The following is a 21,713-nucleotide window of genomic DNA, read 5'->3' as shown; positions in this document are numbered from 1 at the left end:
CACATAATGTAAACAAAGGTTGAGAAAATAATGCGTATAAATCAAGCAGTACACTGACATAGCTGAAAAATCTATATTGGACATATTGAAATATTTTATTTTGTTATGTTTGGTATCATTTTAAAGGGGAGACTCTGAGCTTTCATTTAAATCCTTTTGTGAACATTTTGGATAAGTACAGCCAACCCTGGAGCTCTTCAAACTTTTAATCACACACATTTTCCTGCCATTTCCGCCTAAGTCATCTTTTGTCTTTTAATCCTGTGGCACCAGGGAGCATCAGAGAAACAAAATCCAAACACTGAAATACTGGCATGACCCTAAGGATTCAGAAAATGTATCATTTACCCATTTTATCTGATGAGGGGGATTTTCAGTCTTATATCAGACATGGCGTTCAAGAAAATAATGCGTATAAATTAAGCAGAACACTGACATAGCTGAAAATCTAAAAACAGTATAACAAATAACAAATAAATGTTTTAAGGTGTGGTAAACCCAATTATGACATTGCCATTACTGTAAAAGGTCAAGGTCATGACCTTTAGGCATGGTCAATGACATTTTATGACATTTTCGCATAAATCGAGTCCGTCTCCGAAGGAGAATGCAACAGGAACTAAGGGGCCGTGCACACGACGCCGGTTTTTGTGAAACCGGTGAGGTTTTGTTAACGGTTACGCCTTGCATGTACCGCGGCGCCCGGCAGTTTAGGAGACTGAAACCGATAGCTTTTGAAACCGGCTTCCGGTGGGGAACTTTTGAAACCGCCGGCTAACTTTCGCCATGTAGACGCCTGTAGGTGCGAAGCCGGCAACTTTATGACGACATAGCCCCACCTCTCAACTCAGCCACGGCACTCGACCTGACATGTGGCTTGTCAAAACAAACCAAACCATTTATTTATCATATTAAAATGTTTTTCTTTCCCCTGTCATGATTTATGTGCACAATGTAGCCTATCAGCCTTTAGTGGCTAAGTTAGAAGCACACGCTAGCTTAACTTAGTTAAAAATTAGCTTACTGCATGTTAGTGTTTTCTCCAGTGGTGCTCAGACCTAATAGAGTGGTGAAGTCCCGCCCCTTCTACTTCCGGTCCATGGGACCTATCTTTCAAAAAATTATGAACGGGAGTTAATGGAGAGATAACAATGATTTTTTGGTCCAGTTTGAATTGTGCCACAAATTTCACATATGATGTGTGTGAATTTAAAAGATAATTTTTCCGTCAAGAAAGTACTGTTGTTCGATAGACTTCAAAAGTTATGTTGGTTTTGTGCGAATCCACTCAGTGGACTACATCTCGTCTCGAACGATATGCGTCCACCAACGTAATGAAACGATAAGAGCTGTTATGCTAGTTAATGGTTGCATCTTGCTGCCTGCTATGTCACTTAACAGTATGTAATGTACAGTCTATGGACGAATACAACTTACCTGATGTGTTTAATCCTCTGACTCATGGTATTTTCTTCGGCAAGGAAAGCCCAATTAAGACCTGTTGCTGGTATGCTGATACAATCTAGTGTGGCTGTGAATGAGCTAACGTCACTAGCGCGACTGATGGGTTTGTAGTCGTTGGAATTACGATCTTTCACAATGTTGTAATTCAATAGTTACGAAACAAACTGCAAATGTCTTTACATGAAAAATTGACAAACATCATATGGGTAATTCAAGGCACAAGTCAACCGGGACCAGAAAATAATTTATTTTTCGCCATAGACTGCCGTTCAAATTTTTTTGAAAGATAGGTCCCATGGAGGCAAACGGAAGGGGCGGGACTTCACCACTCTATGCAATGCGTAGGCTAAGCATTTGAAATTTCACATAGCAGTCACATACCTTGAAAATTAACTTTATTAGTTTAACAGTAGAATTGAAAACCGAATTGTCTGTAGTCTCCTTATTTCATGCGACTGCTTAACCAGAGCACTTATTAGACATTCTCTGGCTTAACAAACTGTTTTAACTGGCGCCATCGACTGATCTGGCATATGCACTACAGCACATTTAGCCGGTTACACCTCTGTGTGTACACGCAAGGTTTTTTCTTGCCGGAGTCGTTAAAGGTGTGAAAGCGGCAAGAGAAAATCCACCCGGCGGTCAGGATAGCTTCAGCTACAAAATAGCACCGACAAATAGCAAGCGGAAAGTCTGACCAGCACTTAACTTAGAAGAGAAAATCTAAGGAGTAAACAAGTACGATGCGCCGATGTTATGGAGTAAGTGAGCCTATGAACTTGTCCAATGGTCTCCACAAACTACTGACAGCAAAATATCCTCTCTCTCTCCAGTGCAAATCGGACCGGGGCTGACTTTGAGCAAAGATTCTAGCTCCGCTCCTGGGGTGTTAGAATGTTCAGAGCTCACCATTTTGCGGGCATTAAACATTAAAAACACAGAGAACAAACAAATCTGATTGGGCTGTACCGAATTCCATATCAACATATTGCAAAAACATAAAGCATTATGGTCATTGTAGTGACAAAAATTAAACAGTGCGGTAATAAACACTATAAACAGATTTTACAGGTGCTTACACATGCAGTGGTGATCTCAGCAGCTCAGAGGTGATTGGAATGTTTTCCTTTCCACTTTTTTGTTTTTTATGATTCGACCTGTAAGGAAAATATGTGAGCAATATCACAACACAGAGAGAGAACTCTTAATTCAGGGATTATGCATGCTAAAACATGTTTTAGAGCTTCAAATGTCAGAGATTCAAACCCCTCAAGACTACAATTTTGCCAAGTTATTACCTCCAGGTCCTATCCACACCATTGTAAAACACAAAACAGGGTGGGCCTCAACTTTACTGAGCTGAACTCTACTCTATACTGTTTGTTTTTCATTTACAGTGGGAACTCATCCGTAGTCAGGTGTGATCTTATGCAGTGTTAGCTTCATGTTATGTATGTTACAGGCATTATGTTACATCTTCTATGCTTTATTTGTTGTTCAGCATGAATACACACATACACGAGAACTATCTGAAAATAAATGATAGTGCTGAGTTTTACTCCCATGATACAAATTCATGAAAAAGGTATATTTAAGTGCTAAACCAAGCACACATATTTGACACTCCCTCCTGTTTCGGGGATGTTCCTACTTTGGTGTAGCTCATTCCATTAATTCAGAACATAATGGCAGGGACATGTTCCAACAGTCCCTTTACTGTGCACCTGAAAGGTCATTCACAAACAATTATGTGTTTTTATTATACTTTGTTAAGGAAGACTATGACACATCCAGGCCATGTAATTTTGTGATTTAAGTCTGAAAGCCAGCAAAAATGTGAGAACAGTTTTACTGCACCGTGGAGGTCATCCAATACATGCATCAGTTAACAAGCTATAGGCTAACCTGCCTTTATCAGTTCCCATCTTTTGTTGGTGTTTGCAAGGCGAATTTGTTTCCTTTTTGCGAATAAGATCACTACTTTAAAAGACCACAAATTAAATATGCACATTGTGAATTTTTACCTACAGGTTCCGTACTGAAAGAGAACAACTTCTTAAAATTATCTGCATCAGTCATTATAGTTGTTGATTTTTTTTTTTTTTTAAATGGCTTAACACCTTTGCTGCTGTGCAGGGTTGCGTTTCCCAAAACCATAGTTGCTCACCTGTTAACAACTTAGTTGGTTAGCAATGGGAAATTGCATTGCAACCAACAAAGTTGCTCACTTAGTTGCAACTATGGTTTTGGGAAACGCGCCCCAGATAGCCATTAAGGACATAATGGCAGTTCATGTCGCAACAAGCTGAAGATATTTTGTAAATGTCAGTAAATACCCCAGGTGAACAAGCACACACCCTTCCCTGCCCTTAAAAATGGTGGTGTTGGTGTGTGAGAGAGGCATCAGAACATGAATCAGGATTCCATGTCTTGTGTTCCGTGACTTATCTGACATCAATGAATACACAGACGCAGTCAGCAGGTTTATACAGAAGTGTGTGGAGTATATTAAATCAATCCATGTTTTTCCAAATCAGAACCCATGTCAGAGCAGCCCTCGCTGCAAGGGTCAGTGCCTTTGCTTCAGCTGATAAGGAGAAGAAAGGGACACGCAAGTCATCAAAGAGGGAATACAAAGCAAAAATTGAGAATCAGCTCAGTGAATGACTCATATCTGACTTTAAGGTGAGACCTAATGTCTCAGCCTCATTGTCAGATGAGCCGGTTTGAAACCACCAACACCATACTCCCAGAAATAACCTTCATCAGTAGCCTCGCCTATACCACCATGTCCAGTGCTCTGACTGTCACTGAGGATGAAGTGAGGAATATGTTCAGTAAACACCCGAAAAGCTGCAGGTCTGGATGGGATCCCTGCCCAGGTAATCAGAACATGTGCAACAGAGCAAGCAGGCGTGTTCACTAACATTTTGAACTTTCTCTGTGTATTCCCGTCTTGTTCTAAGTCTTTCACGATTGTGCCAGTACCAAAGAAAAACAAAGTATTTGAATGAGTGGAGACCTGTGGCCTTTACCCCCATAGGGAGCAAGTGGTTTGAGGGGCATATTCAAAAATCATATATATACTTTAATATCATCTGCACTAGACCAACATCAATTTGCCTAGATCAGCTTTTTACCACCTCAAAAATATTGCCAAACAAAAGGGCTGATGTCAAAACATGACTTAGGAAAAAAAAACCCTCATTTATGCATTTATCTCCAGCAGGGTTGACTACTGCAATGGACTGTTCACAGGCCTTCCTAAAAAAGACTATTACATGTAAACAGCTTCAGGTGATACAAAATGCAGCAGATAGGATTCTACCAAAAACTAAAAGAACTGACCACATTACTCCAATTCTTACTGTAAGTCCCTGCACTGGCTTCTAGTGAGTGACAGAATTGACTTTAAAGCACTATTGCTGGTTTATAAATCAGTAAATGGAGCAGGACCTAAATACCTATCAGACATGCTTCAGCAGTACACACCTTCTCGTCCTCTCAGGTCCCAGATGAAAAACCTGTTAGTAAAACCTACTGTTAGAACTAAACATGGTGAGCTGCTATGCTAAAGTGTTTCAAAGTTGAATAAGTCACAATAAATTCTATGTGTTCAAAAGCCTTTTGTGAAGGATATCATAAGATCTTGAGGCAATCTGATGAAAAATGGCATATAGGGATGAAATCGGTCATTTTTAACCGGAACAGTGTTAGAAGGTTAAAGCAGTCAACACTCTCAACTCATTTCTGTTTCTGAAAATGTTGTCACTGAGCCAGAATGAGAGTCAGGACATTTCAGGACACTTTTATGTGTCAGCGTGAGTATCCTGTGACTCACGCTTCTCACATTAGTTTTGATTACTGTTGTTAATGCTACTTCACTAGGCCTAAATATCAGGCCTGTCATCAACTTGACCTTCACAAATTCCAGAATAGCATGTATCCGTTCACCACCTCTGCCAGGTGTGGCAGTTCTCTAATGTTCACACTGGAAAGATCAAACACACTATAGTAAATTGACCACTTCAGCATTGGTATTTACCATGTGACTCAATGATGCACCACATATGCAGAGTTAAGGAATTCTATTTTAGAACATGCATACGTTAGCTTCATTTTGTTTAGTTTAATACATGGCCTTTATTTTTAAGTTTTTAAAAGCATATGTTCTAGACAACTATTACCATACTTCACATTTGACGTTTACATTATTTAAAATACAAACTAGAATTGTATATTATCTATGACTAGTGAGAGATATAGTTATACTATTTGTGAGCATTATATTCCTCTAGATTATTTAACATGAAATAGGTATTTTTGGTTCAAATTTTGGTTTTGGACTCAAATAGAAAACTGTAATCATATAATGAAATGTATTTTATAGTAGCCTATAATTATATAAATGAATATAACTGACTTACATCACCATAGAATGACATTTTAAAGTTCAACATGTAAGCAAACCTTAAAAAACATGATTTCTATGTCTCAGAGTAGGCCAACTTCTATAAAACAACCAGCAGAGAGAGCTCTTCACTTTCTTCATATAATTTACTGCAATTCCAAAAACTTTACCTGTGTGTACACATGTACAGTATGTATTGTTTATAGACTATACATACAGTACACTCACCAGCCACTTTATTAGATACACCACCATTAATGCAATGCAAATATCTAATCAGCCAAGGGTTTGGTCTCAGCTTTGGTGGGGACACATCCCCAACTCCTGTTGTCATGATACCAAAATTATTGTTTCAATACCAATACCAAGTGAAGAATCTCGATTTCGATACTTTCGAGATTTTTTTAAATTTGATTTGATTTGGGGGCCCCCACCACCTTGACGTCATCAGTAATATTGAATAGTGTGTGATCCTTCACATCAGTGACGATCATAGAATTTGATTGACCCTCCACACACACACACACACACACACGCACACGCACACATACACAGAAAGTGATGAATGTCACTTTCTATTTCATATTTTGGAATTCATATAAACTTTAGGCCTAGCCTATATATTTTGTTAATTTATAGTATTTTATGCATAATTACTAATAGCTAAACATATTTAGTAATTTGAATACATCATATTGATATTTTTACATTTTTAGACAATTTATGGTGTATACGTCTAATTGAGTACCTGTCACTCAGAATGAATGTGAACGTAATTAGCTTTCAATCTCATGGTTTTAGGTTAGTGAAAAATAGTTTTGTATAGTGCAAAGTTTGCTATGTCACTAGACAAAATACATGTTCAAAAAACTAACAAGTCAAAGAAAATCTTTCTGGGATGAGATCATAGAAAATATAAGTGTCTCACAATGTTTATTTGTATGGAAATGCACTATGGTTTATCTTGTATTTATTTGCATTGTGCAGGCTACATTCACAAATACATTAGCCTACATAAACAGAATAGGAGCAGGAAAATGTCTCGGATCCATTGTTTATTGCCACTGCAAGCTTGCAGCCAGTGACATGGTGACTTCTATTCTGTGCTATATGTGCACAGTGCACATGACTCCTAACCTTGGTCGAAAAAGATTACAGAAGCTAGGTTTAGCTGTGACAATATCCTGGGTAATATCCTAACAGTTAATGCTATGTTTTACAGTGGAATCACATTTGAAAGCCTGGTCACCAGTTGTAGCCTAGTTGCCAGTTTGTGTGGCTAGTTATTTTGCCTACTTCAACTGCATAATGAAAAAGCTTTGTTCCTTTTCTTCTTTGGTGGTGTAGCTGATCTACAAAGCACAAAAAGGGGCAAAATGTGCATGCTGAAGGGCAAAGGGAATATTAAAATGTTTTACACTGGCCTTTTTTGAGTTATGTATTGGTAGACATCCCTGATGATAACTTGGCCTATACCGTCACCACAAAGTAAAGTAGGCATGTCAGATATCTTTTAGGCATGTCAGATATCATTTGATTGCCTTCGGATTCAGCCAATCAAATGACAGTGTTTCTGCAACTGTCGTCCTGGCCGTCAGAATCAGTCAAAATAGAAGAGAGGAGTTCGCCAAAATATTGATTGGGACTACCTAGCGTCCCCCCCTAAACCTACGCCCATGTAATCAGCCAATTATATGGCAGCAGCTCAATGCATTTAGGCACATGGTCATGGTCAAGATGGTCTGCTGGAGTTAAAAAAGAATGGGGAAGAGTGACTTAGTGACCATGACTCACATATATCCATCTCTAGGGTTTACAAAGAATGCCCCAAAAAAGAGAAAATATCCAGTGAATAACAGTTCTGAAGGCAAAAGGGGGGTCCAACCTGGTACTAGCAAGGTGTGTGTATGTACAGTATGCATAGCCTATATGATTGTATGTAGTCTATATGATCTCTCAGCTGGCTGGCTGGCTGGCTGGCTGGCTGGATCTCTAAGTAATTCCATTATGCCTTTGATGTAGGTCAACTGTTATTTAATGTGTTTGTTTCACAAGGTTTTTAGTACAATCAGAGCTTGCAGTAGAATTGTAATCAGTTACTTCCTCAACTTTATCTAGGATCTACTGCACCACATTAACAGTAGAGGCAAATTAGGTTCAAGGTTCAAGGTGTCCCAAAAGGGCCAGCAGAGAGAGCATATTCATAAAGACACAAATACAACATGAGGGCTCACCGAAACAGTGGACATAAAAACATAAGAACATAATAAAAACATAAGATTTTTTTTTTAATTGAGACTTTTTTTTCTTGATTGTGTTTTGTGACTTCAACTCACTTGTCACATTAAGAAAAGTAGATGACCACTAAAGGTGTTGTAATGATTTAAATTATCATATATCCATGCACCAGAGTAGAGTTGCACATAGACCACATCTCCCACCTCTAGCAGCAGACACACTCCATTAGAGACGTGGATATTCCCTTGGGTTTGGCTACCATAAGCAATAAGCACATGCTGCCCATTTCTCCGTAAAATGACTCCTGATGGGGTGGAGCTGCTACCAGAACCGTAGACCTTGAAGTCAAATTGATAGACTCCTCTTATTGGTGCTCTAAAGATGCCTGTATCAGGAATAAATACCAGAGATGATTAGATATTGATTGACTAATAGGTTGATGTGGTATTTGTTGATATGTTAATGTGGTAAAATATAGAGCTTTGTGATCAATTTTACAGTACCTGTGCTTGGGTTATATGCATTGCCAATATTTGCAAAGACATGCTTATATACCAAAGTGTAGTCACGGTTGAAGGGTCCGGTATTAAGTTGAACAGACATTGCAGCTGAAAAAGCTACCTTCCTCCCTGTCAATCACGAATAACACATGGATAAATAATAACTGTGACAAAATGTAAACTAATAACTATAGCATAATTATATGGAAATCATGCAATACAGGGGTGCGTTTCCCAAAACTTACTTGCTAACCAGTTAGCAACTTAGTTGGTTGACAATGGGAAATTACATTGCAACCAACAAAGTTGATACCTTAGCAACTATGGTTTTGGGAAACATACCCCAGGATGGCAGATTTGTTTAATTTTTCAAGAGGAACTTGATGACGTTATTTTTTTATAAGTATAAGTATATATACTCTTTTGATCCTGTGAGGGAAATTTGGTCTCTGAATTTATCCCATTCCGTGAATTAGTGAAACACACTCAGCACACAGTGAAGTGAAGCACACACTAATCCCGAGGCAGTGAGCTGCCTGCTACAACAACGGCGCTCGGGGAGCATTGAGGGGTTAGGTGCCTTGCTCAAGGGCACTTCAGCCGCTTCCTACTGGTCGGGGTTCGGACCGGCAACCGTCCGGTTACAAGTCCGAAGTGCTAACCAGTAGGCCACGGCTGCCCCAACCTGAACAACCAGTGGTTGCCTTTGGTTATATCTATGGCTTAAAATGACCTCAGTGACCAGGAAGAAAGGCAGATATACAATCACATTGTATTGTTTTTGTTACCTCGATTCTCTCTTTCCAGGGCCATGACTTGCGTCTCAGTAGTGTTGGACCAGGCTTTCATAGCATTGAGCTGAGCTGCTTGTTCTAAAATTGTATTAGGTTCACAAACAAATTAGAGGAACTTTCAGTTCATCAACAGCTGCAATTATGAACTGAGCTGAAAGAAATACAAGTTTAAGTTTGAAAATTATTTCAGGAATATTTGCAAAGCTATCATTTTACAAAAATATTTACCTTTATTTTCCCTTTTCAGTTCTTCCACAGCTGCATTTAGATGGATGGACTGAGCTGAAAGACAAAACACATTTTAAGTTTGAAAATGATTTCAGCAATATTTGTAAAGCTATCATTTTACACAAATGTTTACCTTCACTTTCCCCTCTCAGTTCTTCCACAGCTGCATTTAGATGGATGGACTGAGCTAAAAGAAAAGCAAGTTTGAAAATAATTTTAGCAATATTAGCACTGAAAAGCAAGCCATGTGAAAATGTATGATGATTTGTGTTTCATTACCCTCAAATGTAGTCCTCAGCTTCTCCAGGTCGTTCACCACATGTCTGAGCTCAGCTCTCTGATCAGCCAGCAAAGCACTCATCTCCCTCAGCACGGCATGGACGTCAGTTTGGGTGCATTTGGTAGAAGATGACAGAGTTGCCTCGGCTCCATCTTCCTGGGCCTGGTTCCTGGGTATGGTATTGCTATTTGTGTTGTGCAGACCATCCTGACTAATATCGTTCTCACTTATATTATTGTCTCCATTGACTCCTGATGAACCACAGCACAGCAAAAACAAAACAGCAGTAACCTTCATTCTGAAACTGTGCCCTGTGATGACAAGTAACAGTTCACAGAAGTTGGCATCATGAAGTACGGTGTGTAAGTTAATGATTGCCGCACTGTTAAGACTTTTTATTGTATGTTTACAGTTAACTCATTGGCAAAACTGTTGCCAGAAAGTTACTGGAACTAACATTCTACAGTAGCCTTACTGTAGATGTGTTTGTATGATACCTATACCAAAATTTTAATGTACAGCATGATGCCCTTACTTTATTTTTATTTTATGGAAAATAATACCCTTATTACCCCACAACTTTCCAGTATGATAATTCGATATTAATTAATTCTATAATTAACATTCAATGACGTAAGTCAACGTTCAATAGTAATACTTTTTTTATTATTATCATTATTCTTTACCATTAAAAATTACACACATACAGTAGCTTTTTCAAAAAATACTTTTTCAAATACTCATAATATAACAGATTTCAGAAACTGACAGTAAGTCAATTGAACACAATAAAAGAGAGAGACATGTTCATATGCCCTCACCATCCCCCAATCAGATAGTGTCTCGGTTGTTTTGTTCTTTACAATTAACAGGCATGCACAACATCTTCACATTGAAAGCATTGAATTACATGAGTCCTTTCGTGCTTAAATAGTCCTGCGGAGTACACATATTAACATGCTGTATCACCTCTGTGGGTTTCATTAGTAAGTTGACACACAATTGTGAAAGAGTTCTACTTATACAGTATGGACTCGGCTCCACTATCTAGCCTGTTTACAGAACAGAAAAATAAAGAATAACAAAGTTTTTTTTATTGTTTTGGCTTGTAATACAGGCACAGAGCTTACAAAGTCCATTGTAGGCTTGTCATCAATCCTGACCCATTGGTACTAGTACGTTGCTAATAATTAATATGTGAAGGAATAGAGGGAAAGTGTGTGAGAGATGGTCATGGGTGTATCTATCAAATCTGCTGATGGACAGGCTAACAACCTGTGTAATGGGACAAAATAAAGCCATGCTAATCACCATATTATTAAAAAAATCAGTTGTGCACAACATATCATGGGAGCCAGGTTTTGGAAATGAGACGCAAAGACTTTGTCTAGTACAGTATATTCCTTGGTTGTTTTCCTTGTTAGTAAATATGGATTTCTCACACAGTCCACATGTGAAGTAAGTAAGTAAGTAAGTAAGTATTTATTTATATAGCACATTTTTCATGTACAGAGTGCAACACAAAGTGCTCCACATACAAGACATTGACACAATCGCCAGCATATCCATGACACCAAGACATAAACAAACAAATTGACAAAATAACAAATAGTATTTGCAGTAATTTACTCACTTCTGTGGATGCTGACTCTTAATCTTTGTGGGATAAAGTCATGACCATGGATTCAGGTCCCGATTGTACTGCTTCCTGGGTGCATTCTTCCCATCCCTCTCAGTTCACAGATTGTCCAGTCACTGGCTGTTCTTCATGTAAAACAGTGAAAATGCATAGAAAACATTTAAATATATACGCTACATTAATGCAATGCAAAGTACACTAGTGATACTGAAAAAAAAGGTATTTTACTGGCAATTCTGTGGGGGTTACATCTACTGTAAGTCTAACAGTGCAGATATCAATACCTGTAGATAATATCCATTGATCCAAAGCATTGAATTGGATAGCTTGATATAATGCAATTAAACAAAAGCACAATGAACACAAAGTTATAAATATTTTTTTTCTTTATAGAAAGTACACCGTTCATAATTAAATGAAGTGATGGAAATCCGTTAAAAGTAAAGTGCATGAGATATTTAGTGTTCAATTATGGACACATGTGAAACACAAGATAAATATTTTCAACATTCATTTTAAAAAGGCTATTTAGGGCACATCTATATGGACCACTTAAGGGGACACCTTGATGTGCGTGCAAAACTTTTTTGGACTCGGCTCTACTATCTAGCCTGTGTCACAGGATGTAAGAGCTCTTCTTGGCTTATATTCTTCATATTCTGTCAACAATCATTCTGTCAACAATTGAAAATCTATTAAATGGTTTACTGGAAACTAGTGTAAAGATTTTAAAACTAATGTGTGCTCTGCTCTCTGTCTAATGCAGTCTAACGTTCTGACAAGCAATTGCCTACCTTGTTCTTGCCCATCTGGAATAACTCCTAGCTTTGCTGCATCCATTCTTTCTGTTTTCGTTGTTTAAACTTGTGATATCTATGATGAGTATTGAGTTAGTGAATTATCTCAACATTGTGTGCTGATAATATAGATAGCCGAGTAAAAGAAAACAAGTAGCCTAGTTGCGTGCCTGCGTGCGCATTCTCTCTCCTGCTCAAACAAAATGTGTAGCGTTAATTTTGATAAGCGTGTTCACTAACTTCAATAGAAAAATTGTAAATTGTAGCCTGATGGCATGCAGCTAATGGGATACTGTCCATAGTTGGGAAGGTATGGTGGGCCAAAACACACACACACAGGAAATGTTCTCTTGTTGAGTAGCCTGATGGTACGCACAGTCGCGTCTGGGGCGTACACCTGCAGGCACGCCTGCACACCAGACCTTTGAATCTTTCATTATTGGGTATGGTGAAAAGATATGCTGTTAAACCCTAACCACTAATCTTACTAATAAAAGGTGCAAGGACACTGGCAATGAAAATAATAGATTGTTCTCCTTTATCAGTTTAGTTGAGGTCATTGGGAAATAACACCAGCAGTACAATACTGAGCATAACAATCAAGTTTGAGTGCCTAGGTCTGGTGATTTTCATACAGTATAATTATTTAGATACACGTAACTAAATAAAAGAAAATAAGGGTAGTGCATATTCCACATGTCGGATGTGGACATGTAGAACTAAAGTAAAGCATGGCTGGTGTGGTGAATGTCTTTATCAGTCTGAAATGAACATCCAGGTAATGTTGTGATTAGACATGACCTTGTTCTGGTCACGATCATAAATATTGCTGCAATTCACTTATTTATAGCTTATGGGAACTGAGCTGTAAACATCCATTTCCTCCTTTCTGTTTTTTTTTACATGTTTTTATGACAGTAGCACTGGCAGCATGGCCCAGAAAGAAGCTAGCCTGACCCGGCCCACCTATCTCTTATTTTTGTCTCACTGAGATACTAGTCTGGCCTCTCTCAATGCATTAGCACTCCCAAACAAAGGTCGGACCAATCAGCAATGGGAGGGGATGATGCTAATTTATCATTCAAAAGTAAGAGTGGTAAACGGTAGTAGCAATGCTTGCAAACATTAAACACAAATTGCAGTTAATATGTAAATATAAACAGCAAAGGTAAATACAATGTTTCCTGACTGCCAATGCAGTTTATTATCAGTCTACAAAGGTTATGTAGCCTAAAGTAGGAAGTTATCGTTAGAAATTCCATGATCAATGCAATTGGTTCGGCTGGAACAATTGTTTTAAAAGTTAACATAAAGTCTAAGCCCATTCTGAAACTAGGGTTAGAAACATCTCCCAATATGAGAGAATGTCAGTCTGGTAAAGCCAGGCTACAGGAATGCTATCATCTGAGCAAGTGACACTCTTTCAGATACAGCTGTAAGCCAGCTCAGGAGAAGGCTTAGAAAACCTGTCACAGATTCACCAGGGCATGCAGGAATTCAGCTGCATGGGCCGAAGATGTCATAGAGGTAAACCACACAGAAGCACAACAGCTGCAATTATGAACTGAGCTATGAACTGAGCTGAAAGAAATACAAGTTTAAGTTTGAAAATTATTTCAGGAATATTTGCAAAGCTATCATTTTACAAAAATATTTACCTTTATTTTCCCTTTTCAGTTCTTCCACAGCTGCATTTAGATGGATGGACTGAGCTGAAAGACAAAACACATTTTAAGTTTGAAAATGATTTCAGCAATATTTGTAAAGCTATCATTTTACACAAATGTTTACCTTCACTTTCCCCTCTCAGTTCTTCCACAGCTGCATTTAGATGGATGGACTGAGCTAAAAAAAAACAAGTTTGAAAATAATTTTAGCAATATTAGCACTGAAAAGCAAGCCATGTGAAAATGTATGATTTGTGTTTCATTACCCTCAAATGTAGTCCTCAGCTTCTCCAGGTCGTTCACCACATGTCTGAGCTCAGCTCTCTGATCAGCCAGCAAAGCACTCATCTCCCTCAGCACGGCATGGACGTCAGTTTGGGTGCATTTGGTAGAAGATGACAGAGTTGCCTCGGCTCCATCTTCCTGGGCCTGGTTCCTGGGTATGGTATTGCTATTTGTGTTGTGCAGACCATCCTGACTAATATCGTTCTCACTTATATTATTGTCTCCATTGACTCCTGATGAACCACAGCACAGCAAAAACAAAACAGCAGTAACCTTCATTCTGAAACTGTGCCCTGTGATGACAAGTAACAGTTCACAGAAGTTGGCATCATGAAGTACGGTGTGTAAGTTAATGATTGCCGCACTGTTAAGACTTTTTATTGTATGTTTACAGTTAACTCATTGGCAAAACTGTTGCCAGAAAGTTACTGGAACTAACATTCTACAGTAGCCTTACTGTAGATGTGTTTGTATGATACCTATACCAAAATTTTTAATGTACAGCATGATGCCCTTACTTTATTTTTTATTTTATGGAAAATAATACCCTTATTACCCACAACTTTCCAGTATGATAATTCGATATTAATTAATTCTATAATTAACATTCAATGACGTAAGTCAACGTTCAATAGTAATACTTTTTTTATTATTATCATTATTCTTTACCATTAAAAATTACACACATACAGTAGCTTTTTCAAAAAAATACTTTTTCAAATACTCATAATATAACAGATTTCAGAAACTGACAGTAAGTCAATTGAACACAATAAAAGAGAGACATGTTCATATGCCCTCACCATCCCCAATCAGATAGTGTCTCGATTTGTTTTGTTCTTTACAATTAACAGGCATGCACAACATCTTCACATTGAAAGCATTGAATTACATGAGTCCTTTTCGTGCTTAAATAGTCCCTGCGGGTACACATATTAACATGCTGTATCACCTCTGTGGGTTTCATTAGTAAGTTGACACACAATTGTGAAAGAGTTCTACTTATACAGTATGGACTCGGCTCCCACTATCTAGCCTGTTTACAGAACAGAAAAATAAAGAATAACAAAGTTTTTTTTTATTGTTTTGGCTTGTAATACAGGCACAGAGCTTCTAAAGTCCATTGTAGGCTTGTCATCAATCCTGACCCATTGGTACTAGTGCGTTGCTAATAATTAATATGTGAAGGAATAGAGGGAAAGTGTGTGAGAGATGGTCATGGGTGTATCTATCAAATCTGCTGATGGACAGGCTAACAACCTGTGTAATGGGACAAAAATAAAAAGCCATGCTAATCACCATATTATTAAAAAATCAGTTGTGCACAACATATCATGGGAGCCAGGTTTTGGAAATGAGGCCTTAAAGACTTTGTCTAGTACAGTATATTCCTTGGTTTGTTTTCCTTGTTAGTAAATATGGATTTCTCACACAGTCCACATGTGAAGTAAGTAAGTAAGTAAGTAAGTATTTATTTATATAGCACATTTTCATGTACAGAGTGCAACACAAAGTGCTCCACATACAAGACATTGACACAATCGCCAGCATATCCATGACACCAAGACATAAACAAACAAATTGACAAAATAACAAATAGTATTTGCAGTAATTTACTCACTTCTGTGGATGCTGACTCTTAATCTTTGTGGGATAAAGTCATGACCATGGATTCAGGTCCAGATTGTACTGCTTCCTGGGTGCATTCTTCCCATCCCTCTCAGTTCACAGATTGTCCAGTCACTGGCTGTTCTTCATGTAAAACAGTGAAAATGCATAGAAAACATTTAAATATATCAGCTACATTAATGCAATGCAAAGTACACTAGTGATACTGAAAAAAAAGGTATTTTACTGGCAATTCTGTGGGGGTTACATCTACTGTAAGTCTAACAGTGCAGATATCAATACCTGTAGATAATATCCATTGATCCAAAGCATTGAATTGGATAGCTTGATATAATGCAATTAAACAAAAGCACAATGAACACAAAGTTATAAATATTTTTTTTCTTTTTATAGAAAGTACACCGTTCATAATTAAATGAAGTGATGGAAATCGTTAAAAGTAAAGTGCATGAGATATTTAGTGTTCAATTATGGACACATGTGAAACACAAGATAAATATTTTCAACATTCATTTTAAAAAGGCTATTTAGGGCACATCTATATGGACCACTTAAGGGGACACCTTGATGTGCGTGCAAAAGCTTTTTGGACTCGGCTCTACTATCTAGCCTGTGTCACAGGATGTAAGAGCTCTTCTTGGCTTATATTCTTCATATTCTGTCAACAATCATTCTGTCAACAATTGAAAATCTATTAAATGGTTTACTGGAAACTAGTGTAAAGATTTTTAAAACTAATGTGTGCTCTGCTCTCTGTCTAATGCAGTCTAACGTTCTGACAAGCAATTGCCTACCTTGTTCTTGCCCATCTGGAATAACTCCTAGCTTTGCTGCATCCATTCTTTCTGTTTTTCGTTGTTTAAACTTGTGATATCTATGATGAGTATTGAGTTAGTGAATTATCTCAACATTGTGTGCTGATAATATAGATAGCGAGTAAAAGAAAACAAGTAGCCCTAGTGCGTGCCTGCGTGCGCATTCTCTCTCTCCTGCTCAAACAAAATGTGTCTTGGCGTTAATTTTGATAACGTGTTCACTAACTTCAATAGAAAATTGTAAATTGTAGCCTGATGGCATGCAGCTAATGGGATACTGTCCATAGTTGGGAAGGTATGGTGGGCCAAAACACACACACACAGGAAATGTTCTCTTGTTGAGTAGCCTGATGGTGCGCACAGTCGTCTGGGCCGTACACCTGCAGGCTGCGCCTGCACACCAGACCTTTGAATCTTTCATTATTAGGTATGGTGAAAGATATGCTGTTAAACCCTAACCACTAATCTTACTAATAAAGGTGCAAGGACACTGGCAATGAAAATAATAGATTGTTCTCCTTTATCAGTTTAGTTGAGGTCATTGGGAAATAACACCAGCAGTACAATACTGAGCATAACAATCAAGTTTGAGTGCCTAGGTCTGGTGATTTTCATACAGTATAATTATTTAGATACGTAACTAAATAAAAGAAAATAAGGGTAGTGCATATTCCACATGTCGGATGTGGACATGTAGAACTAAAGTAAAAGCATGGCTGGTGTGGTGAATGTCTTTATCAGTCTGAAATGAACATCCAGGTAATGTTGTGATTAGACATGACCTTGTTCTGGTCACGATCATAAATATTGCTGCAATTCACTTATTTATAGCTTATGGGAACTGAGCTGTAAACATCCATTTCCTCCTTTCTGTTTTGTTTTTACATGTTTTTATGACAGTAGCACTGGCAGCATGGCCCAGAAACGCTAGCCTGACCCGGCCCACCTATCTCTTATTTTTGTCTCACTGAGATACTAGTCTGGCCTCTCTCAATGCATTAGCACTCCCAAACAAAGGTCGGACCAATCAGCAATGGGAGGGGATGATGCTAATTTATCATTCAAAAGTAAGAGTGGTAAACGGTAGTAGCAATGCTTGCAAACATTAAACACAAATTGCAGTTAATATGTAAATATAAACAGCAAAGGTAAATACAATGTTTCCTGACTGCCAATGCAGTTTATTATCAGTCTACAAAGGTTATGTAGCCTAAAGTAGGAAGTTATCGTTAGAAATTCCATGATCAATGCAATTGGTTCGGCTGGAACAATTGTTTTAAAGTTAACGCAAAGTCTACGCCCATTACGAAACTAGGGTTAGAAACATCTCCCAATATGAGAGAATGTCAGTCTGGTAAAGCCAGGCTACAGGAATGCTATCATCTGAGCAAGTGACACTCTTTCAGATACAGCTGTAAGCCAGCTCAGGAGAAGGCTTAGAAAACCTGTCACAGATTCACCAGGGCATGCAGGAATTCAGCTGCATGGACGAAGATGTCATAGAGGTAAACCACACAGAAGCACAACAGCTGCAATTATGAACTGAGCTATGAACTGAGCTGAAAGAAATACAAGTTTAAGTTTGAAAATTATTTCAGGAATATTTGCAAAGCTATCATTTTACAAAAATATTTACCTTTATTTTCCCTTTTCAGTTCTTCCACAGCTGCATTTAGATGGATGGACTGAGCTGAAAGACAAAACACATTTTAAGTTTGAAAATGATTTCAGCAATATTTGTAAAGCTATCATTTTACACAAATGTTTACCTTCACTTTCCCCTCTCAGTTCTTCCACAGCTGCATTTAGATGGATGGACTGAGCTAAAAGAAAAGCAAGTTTGAAAATAATTTTAGCAATATTAGCACTGAAAAGCAAGCCATGTGAAAATGTATGATTTGTGTTTCATTACCCTCAAATGTAGTCCTCAGCTTCTCCAGGTCGTTCACCACATGTCTGAGCTCAGCTCTCTGATCAGCCAGCAAAGCACTCATCTCCCTCAGCACGGCATGGACGTCAGTTTGGGGTGCATTTGGTAGAAGATGACAGAGTTGCCTCGGCTCCATCTTCCTGGGCCTGGTTCCTGGGTATGGTATTGCTATTTGTGTTGTGCAGACCATCCTGACTAATATCGTTCTCACTTATATTATTGTCTCCATTGACTCCTGATGAACCACAGCACAGCAAAAACAAAACAGCAGTAACCTTCATTCTGAAACTGTGCCCTGTGATGACAAGTAACAGTTCACAGAAGTTGGCATCATGAAGTACGATTGTGTAAGTTAATGATTGCCGCACTGTTAAGACTTTTATTGTATGTTTACAGTTAACTCATTGGCAAAACTGTTGCCAGAAAGTTACTGGAACTAACATTCTACAGTAGCCTTACTGTAGATGTGTTTTGTATGATACCTATACCAAAATTTTAATGTACAGCATGATGCCCTTACTTTATTTTTTATTTTATGGAAAATAATACCCTTATTACCCCACAACTTTCCAGTATGATAATTCGATATTAATTAATTCTATAATTAACATTCAATGACGTAAGTCAACGTTCAATAGTAATACTTTTTTTATTATTATCATTATTCTTTACCATTAAAAATTACACACATACAGTAGCTTTTTCAAAAATACTTTTTCAAATACTCATAATATAACAGATTTCAGAAACTGACAGTAAGTCAATTGAACACAATAAAAGAGAGAGACATGTTCATATGCCCTCACCATCCCCCAATCAGATAGTGTCTCGGTTGTTTTGTTCTTTACAATTAACAGGCATGCACAACATCTTCACATTGAAAGCATTGAATTACATGAGTCCTTTCGTGCTTAAATAGTCCTGCGGAGTACACATATTAACATGCTGTATCACCTCTGTGGGTTTCATTAGTAAGTTGACACACAATTGTGAAAGAGTTCTACTTATACAGTATGGACTCGGCTCCACTATCTAGCCTGTTTACAGAACAGAAAAATAAAGAATAACAAAGTTTTTTATTGTTTTGGCTTGTAATACAGGCACAGAGCTTACAAAGTCCATTGTAGGCTTGTCATCAATCCTGACCCATTGGTACTAGTAATGCGTTGCTAATAATTAATATGTGAAGGAATAGAGGGAAAGTGTGTGAGAGATGGTCATGGGTGTATCTATCAAATCTGCTGATGGACAGGCTAACAACCTGTGTAATGGGACAAAATAAAGCCATGCTAATCACCATATTATTAAAAAAATCAGTTGTGCACAACATATCATGGGAGCCAGGTTTTGGAAATGAGACGCAAAGACTTTGTCTAGTACAGTATATTCCTTTGGTTGTTTTTCCTTGTTAGTAAATATGGATTTCTCACACAGTCCACATGTGAAGTAAGTAAGTAAGTAAGTAAGTATTTATTTATATAGCACATTTTTCATGTACAGAGTGCAACACAAAGTGCTCCACATACAAGACATTGACACAATCGCCAGCATATCCATGACACCAAGACATAAACAAACAAATTGACAAAATAACAAATAGTATTTGCAGTAATTTACTCACTTCTGTGGATGCTGACTCTTAATCTTTGTGGGATAAAGTCATGACCATGGATTCAGGTCCAGATTGTACTGCTTCCTGGGTGCATTCTTCCCATCCCTCTCAGTTCACAGATTGTCCAGTCACTGGCTGTTCTTCATGTAAAACAGTGAAAATGCATAGAAAACATTTAAATATATACGCTACATTAATGCAATGCAAAGTACACTAGTGATACTGAAAAAAAAAGGTATTTTACTGGCAATTCTGTGGGGGTTACATCTACTGTAAGTCTAACAGTGCAGATATCAATACCTGTAGATAATATCCATTGATCCAAAGCATTGAATTGGATAGCTTGATATAATGCAATTAAACAAAAGCACAATGAACACAAAGTTATAAATATTTTTTTTCTTTATAGAAAGTACACCGTTCATAATTAAATGAAGTGATGGAAATCCGTTAAAAGTAAAGTGCATGAGATATTTAGTGTTCAATTATGGACACATGTGAAACACAAGATAAATATTTTCAACATTCATTTTAAAAAGGCTATTTAGGGCACATCTATATGGACCACTTAAGGGGACACCTTGATGTGCGTGCAAAACTTTTTTGGACTCGGCTCTACTATCTAGCCTGTGTCACAGGATGTAAGAGCTCTTCTTGGCTTATATTCTTCATATTCTGTCAACAATCATTCTGTCAACAATTGAAAATCTATTAAATGGTTTACTGGAAACTAGTGTAAAGATTTTAAAACTAATGTGTGCTCTGCTCTCTGTCTAATGCAGTCTAACGTTCTGACAAGCAATTGCCTACCTTGTTCTTGCCCATCTGGAATAACTCCTAGCTTTGCTGCATCCATTCTTTCTGTTTTCGTTGTTTAAACTTGTGATATCTATGATGAGTATTGAGTTAGTGAATTATCTCAACATTGTGTGCTGATAATATAGATAGCCGAGTAAAAGAAAACAAGTAGCCTAGTTGCGTGCCTGCGTGCGCATTCTCTCTCTCCTGCTCAAACAAAATGTGTGCGCGTTAATTTTGATAACGTGTTCACTAACTTCAATAGAAAATTGTAAATTGTAGCCTGATGGCATGCAGCTAATGGGATACTGTCCATAGTTGGGAAGGTATGGTGGGCCAAAACACACACACACAGGAAATGTTCTCTTGTTGAGTAGCCTGATGGTACGCACAGTGCGTACGGACGTACACCTGCAGGCACGCCTGCACACCAGACCTTTGAATCTTTCATTATTAGGTATGGTGAAAAGATATGCTGTTAAACCCTAACCACTAATCTTACTAATAAAAGGTGCAAGGACACTGGCAATGAAAATAATAGATTGTTCTCCTTTATCAGTTTAGTTGAGGTCATTGGGAAATAACACCAGCAGTACAATACTGAGCATAACAATCAAGTTTGAGTG

At 37.9% G+C, this 21,713-nt stretch overlaps 1 protein-coding gene and 1 long non-coding RNA gene across 2 annotated transcripts; both read right to left on the bottom strand.

The window, feature by feature from the left end:
* Positions 1 to 7,903: 7,903 nt before the first annotated feature.
* Positions 7,904 to 10,399, bottom strand: LOC125309718. The gene is made up of 6 exons (XM_048266797.1): positions 9,915 to 10,399; positions 9,769 to 9,822; positions 9,636 to 9,689; positions 9,402 to 9,485; positions 8,617 to 8,742; positions 7,904 to 8,498 (listed from the first exon to the last, which is right to left on the bottom strand). The coding sequence occupies exons 1-6, from the start codon at positions 10,210 to 10,212 to the stop codon at positions 8,215 to 8,217; spliced, it is 900 nt and encodes a 299-aa protein (XP_048122754.1). The 5' UTR covers positions 10,213 to 10,399; the 3' UTR covers positions 7,904 to 8,214.
* A 5,429-nt stretch (positions 10,400 to 15,828) lies between these two features.
* On the bottom strand, positions 15,829 to 18,763 carry LOC125308992. Its single transcript, XR_007196034.1, has 4 exons — positions 18,660 to 18,763; positions 18,517 to 18,570; positions 18,384 to 18,437; positions 15,829 to 16,055 (listed from the first exon to the last, which is right to left on the bottom strand). It is a non-coding gene; the product is annotated as an uncharacterized LOC125308992 (long non-coding RNA).
* Between the last annotated feature and the right edge of the window lie 2,950 nt (positions 18,764 to 21,713).

Source organism: Alosa alosa, chromosome 16 (genome assembly GCF_017589495.1).
Source record: "Alosa alosa isolate M-15738 ecotype Scorff River chromosome 16, AALO_Geno_1.1, whole genome shotgun sequence".
NCBI classification, from domain to species: domain Eukaryota; kingdom Metazoa; phylum Chordata; class Actinopteri; order Clupeiformes; family Clupeidae; genus Alosa; species Alosa alosa.
This window is presented reverse-complemented; position numbering and strand designations above follow the sequence as displayed.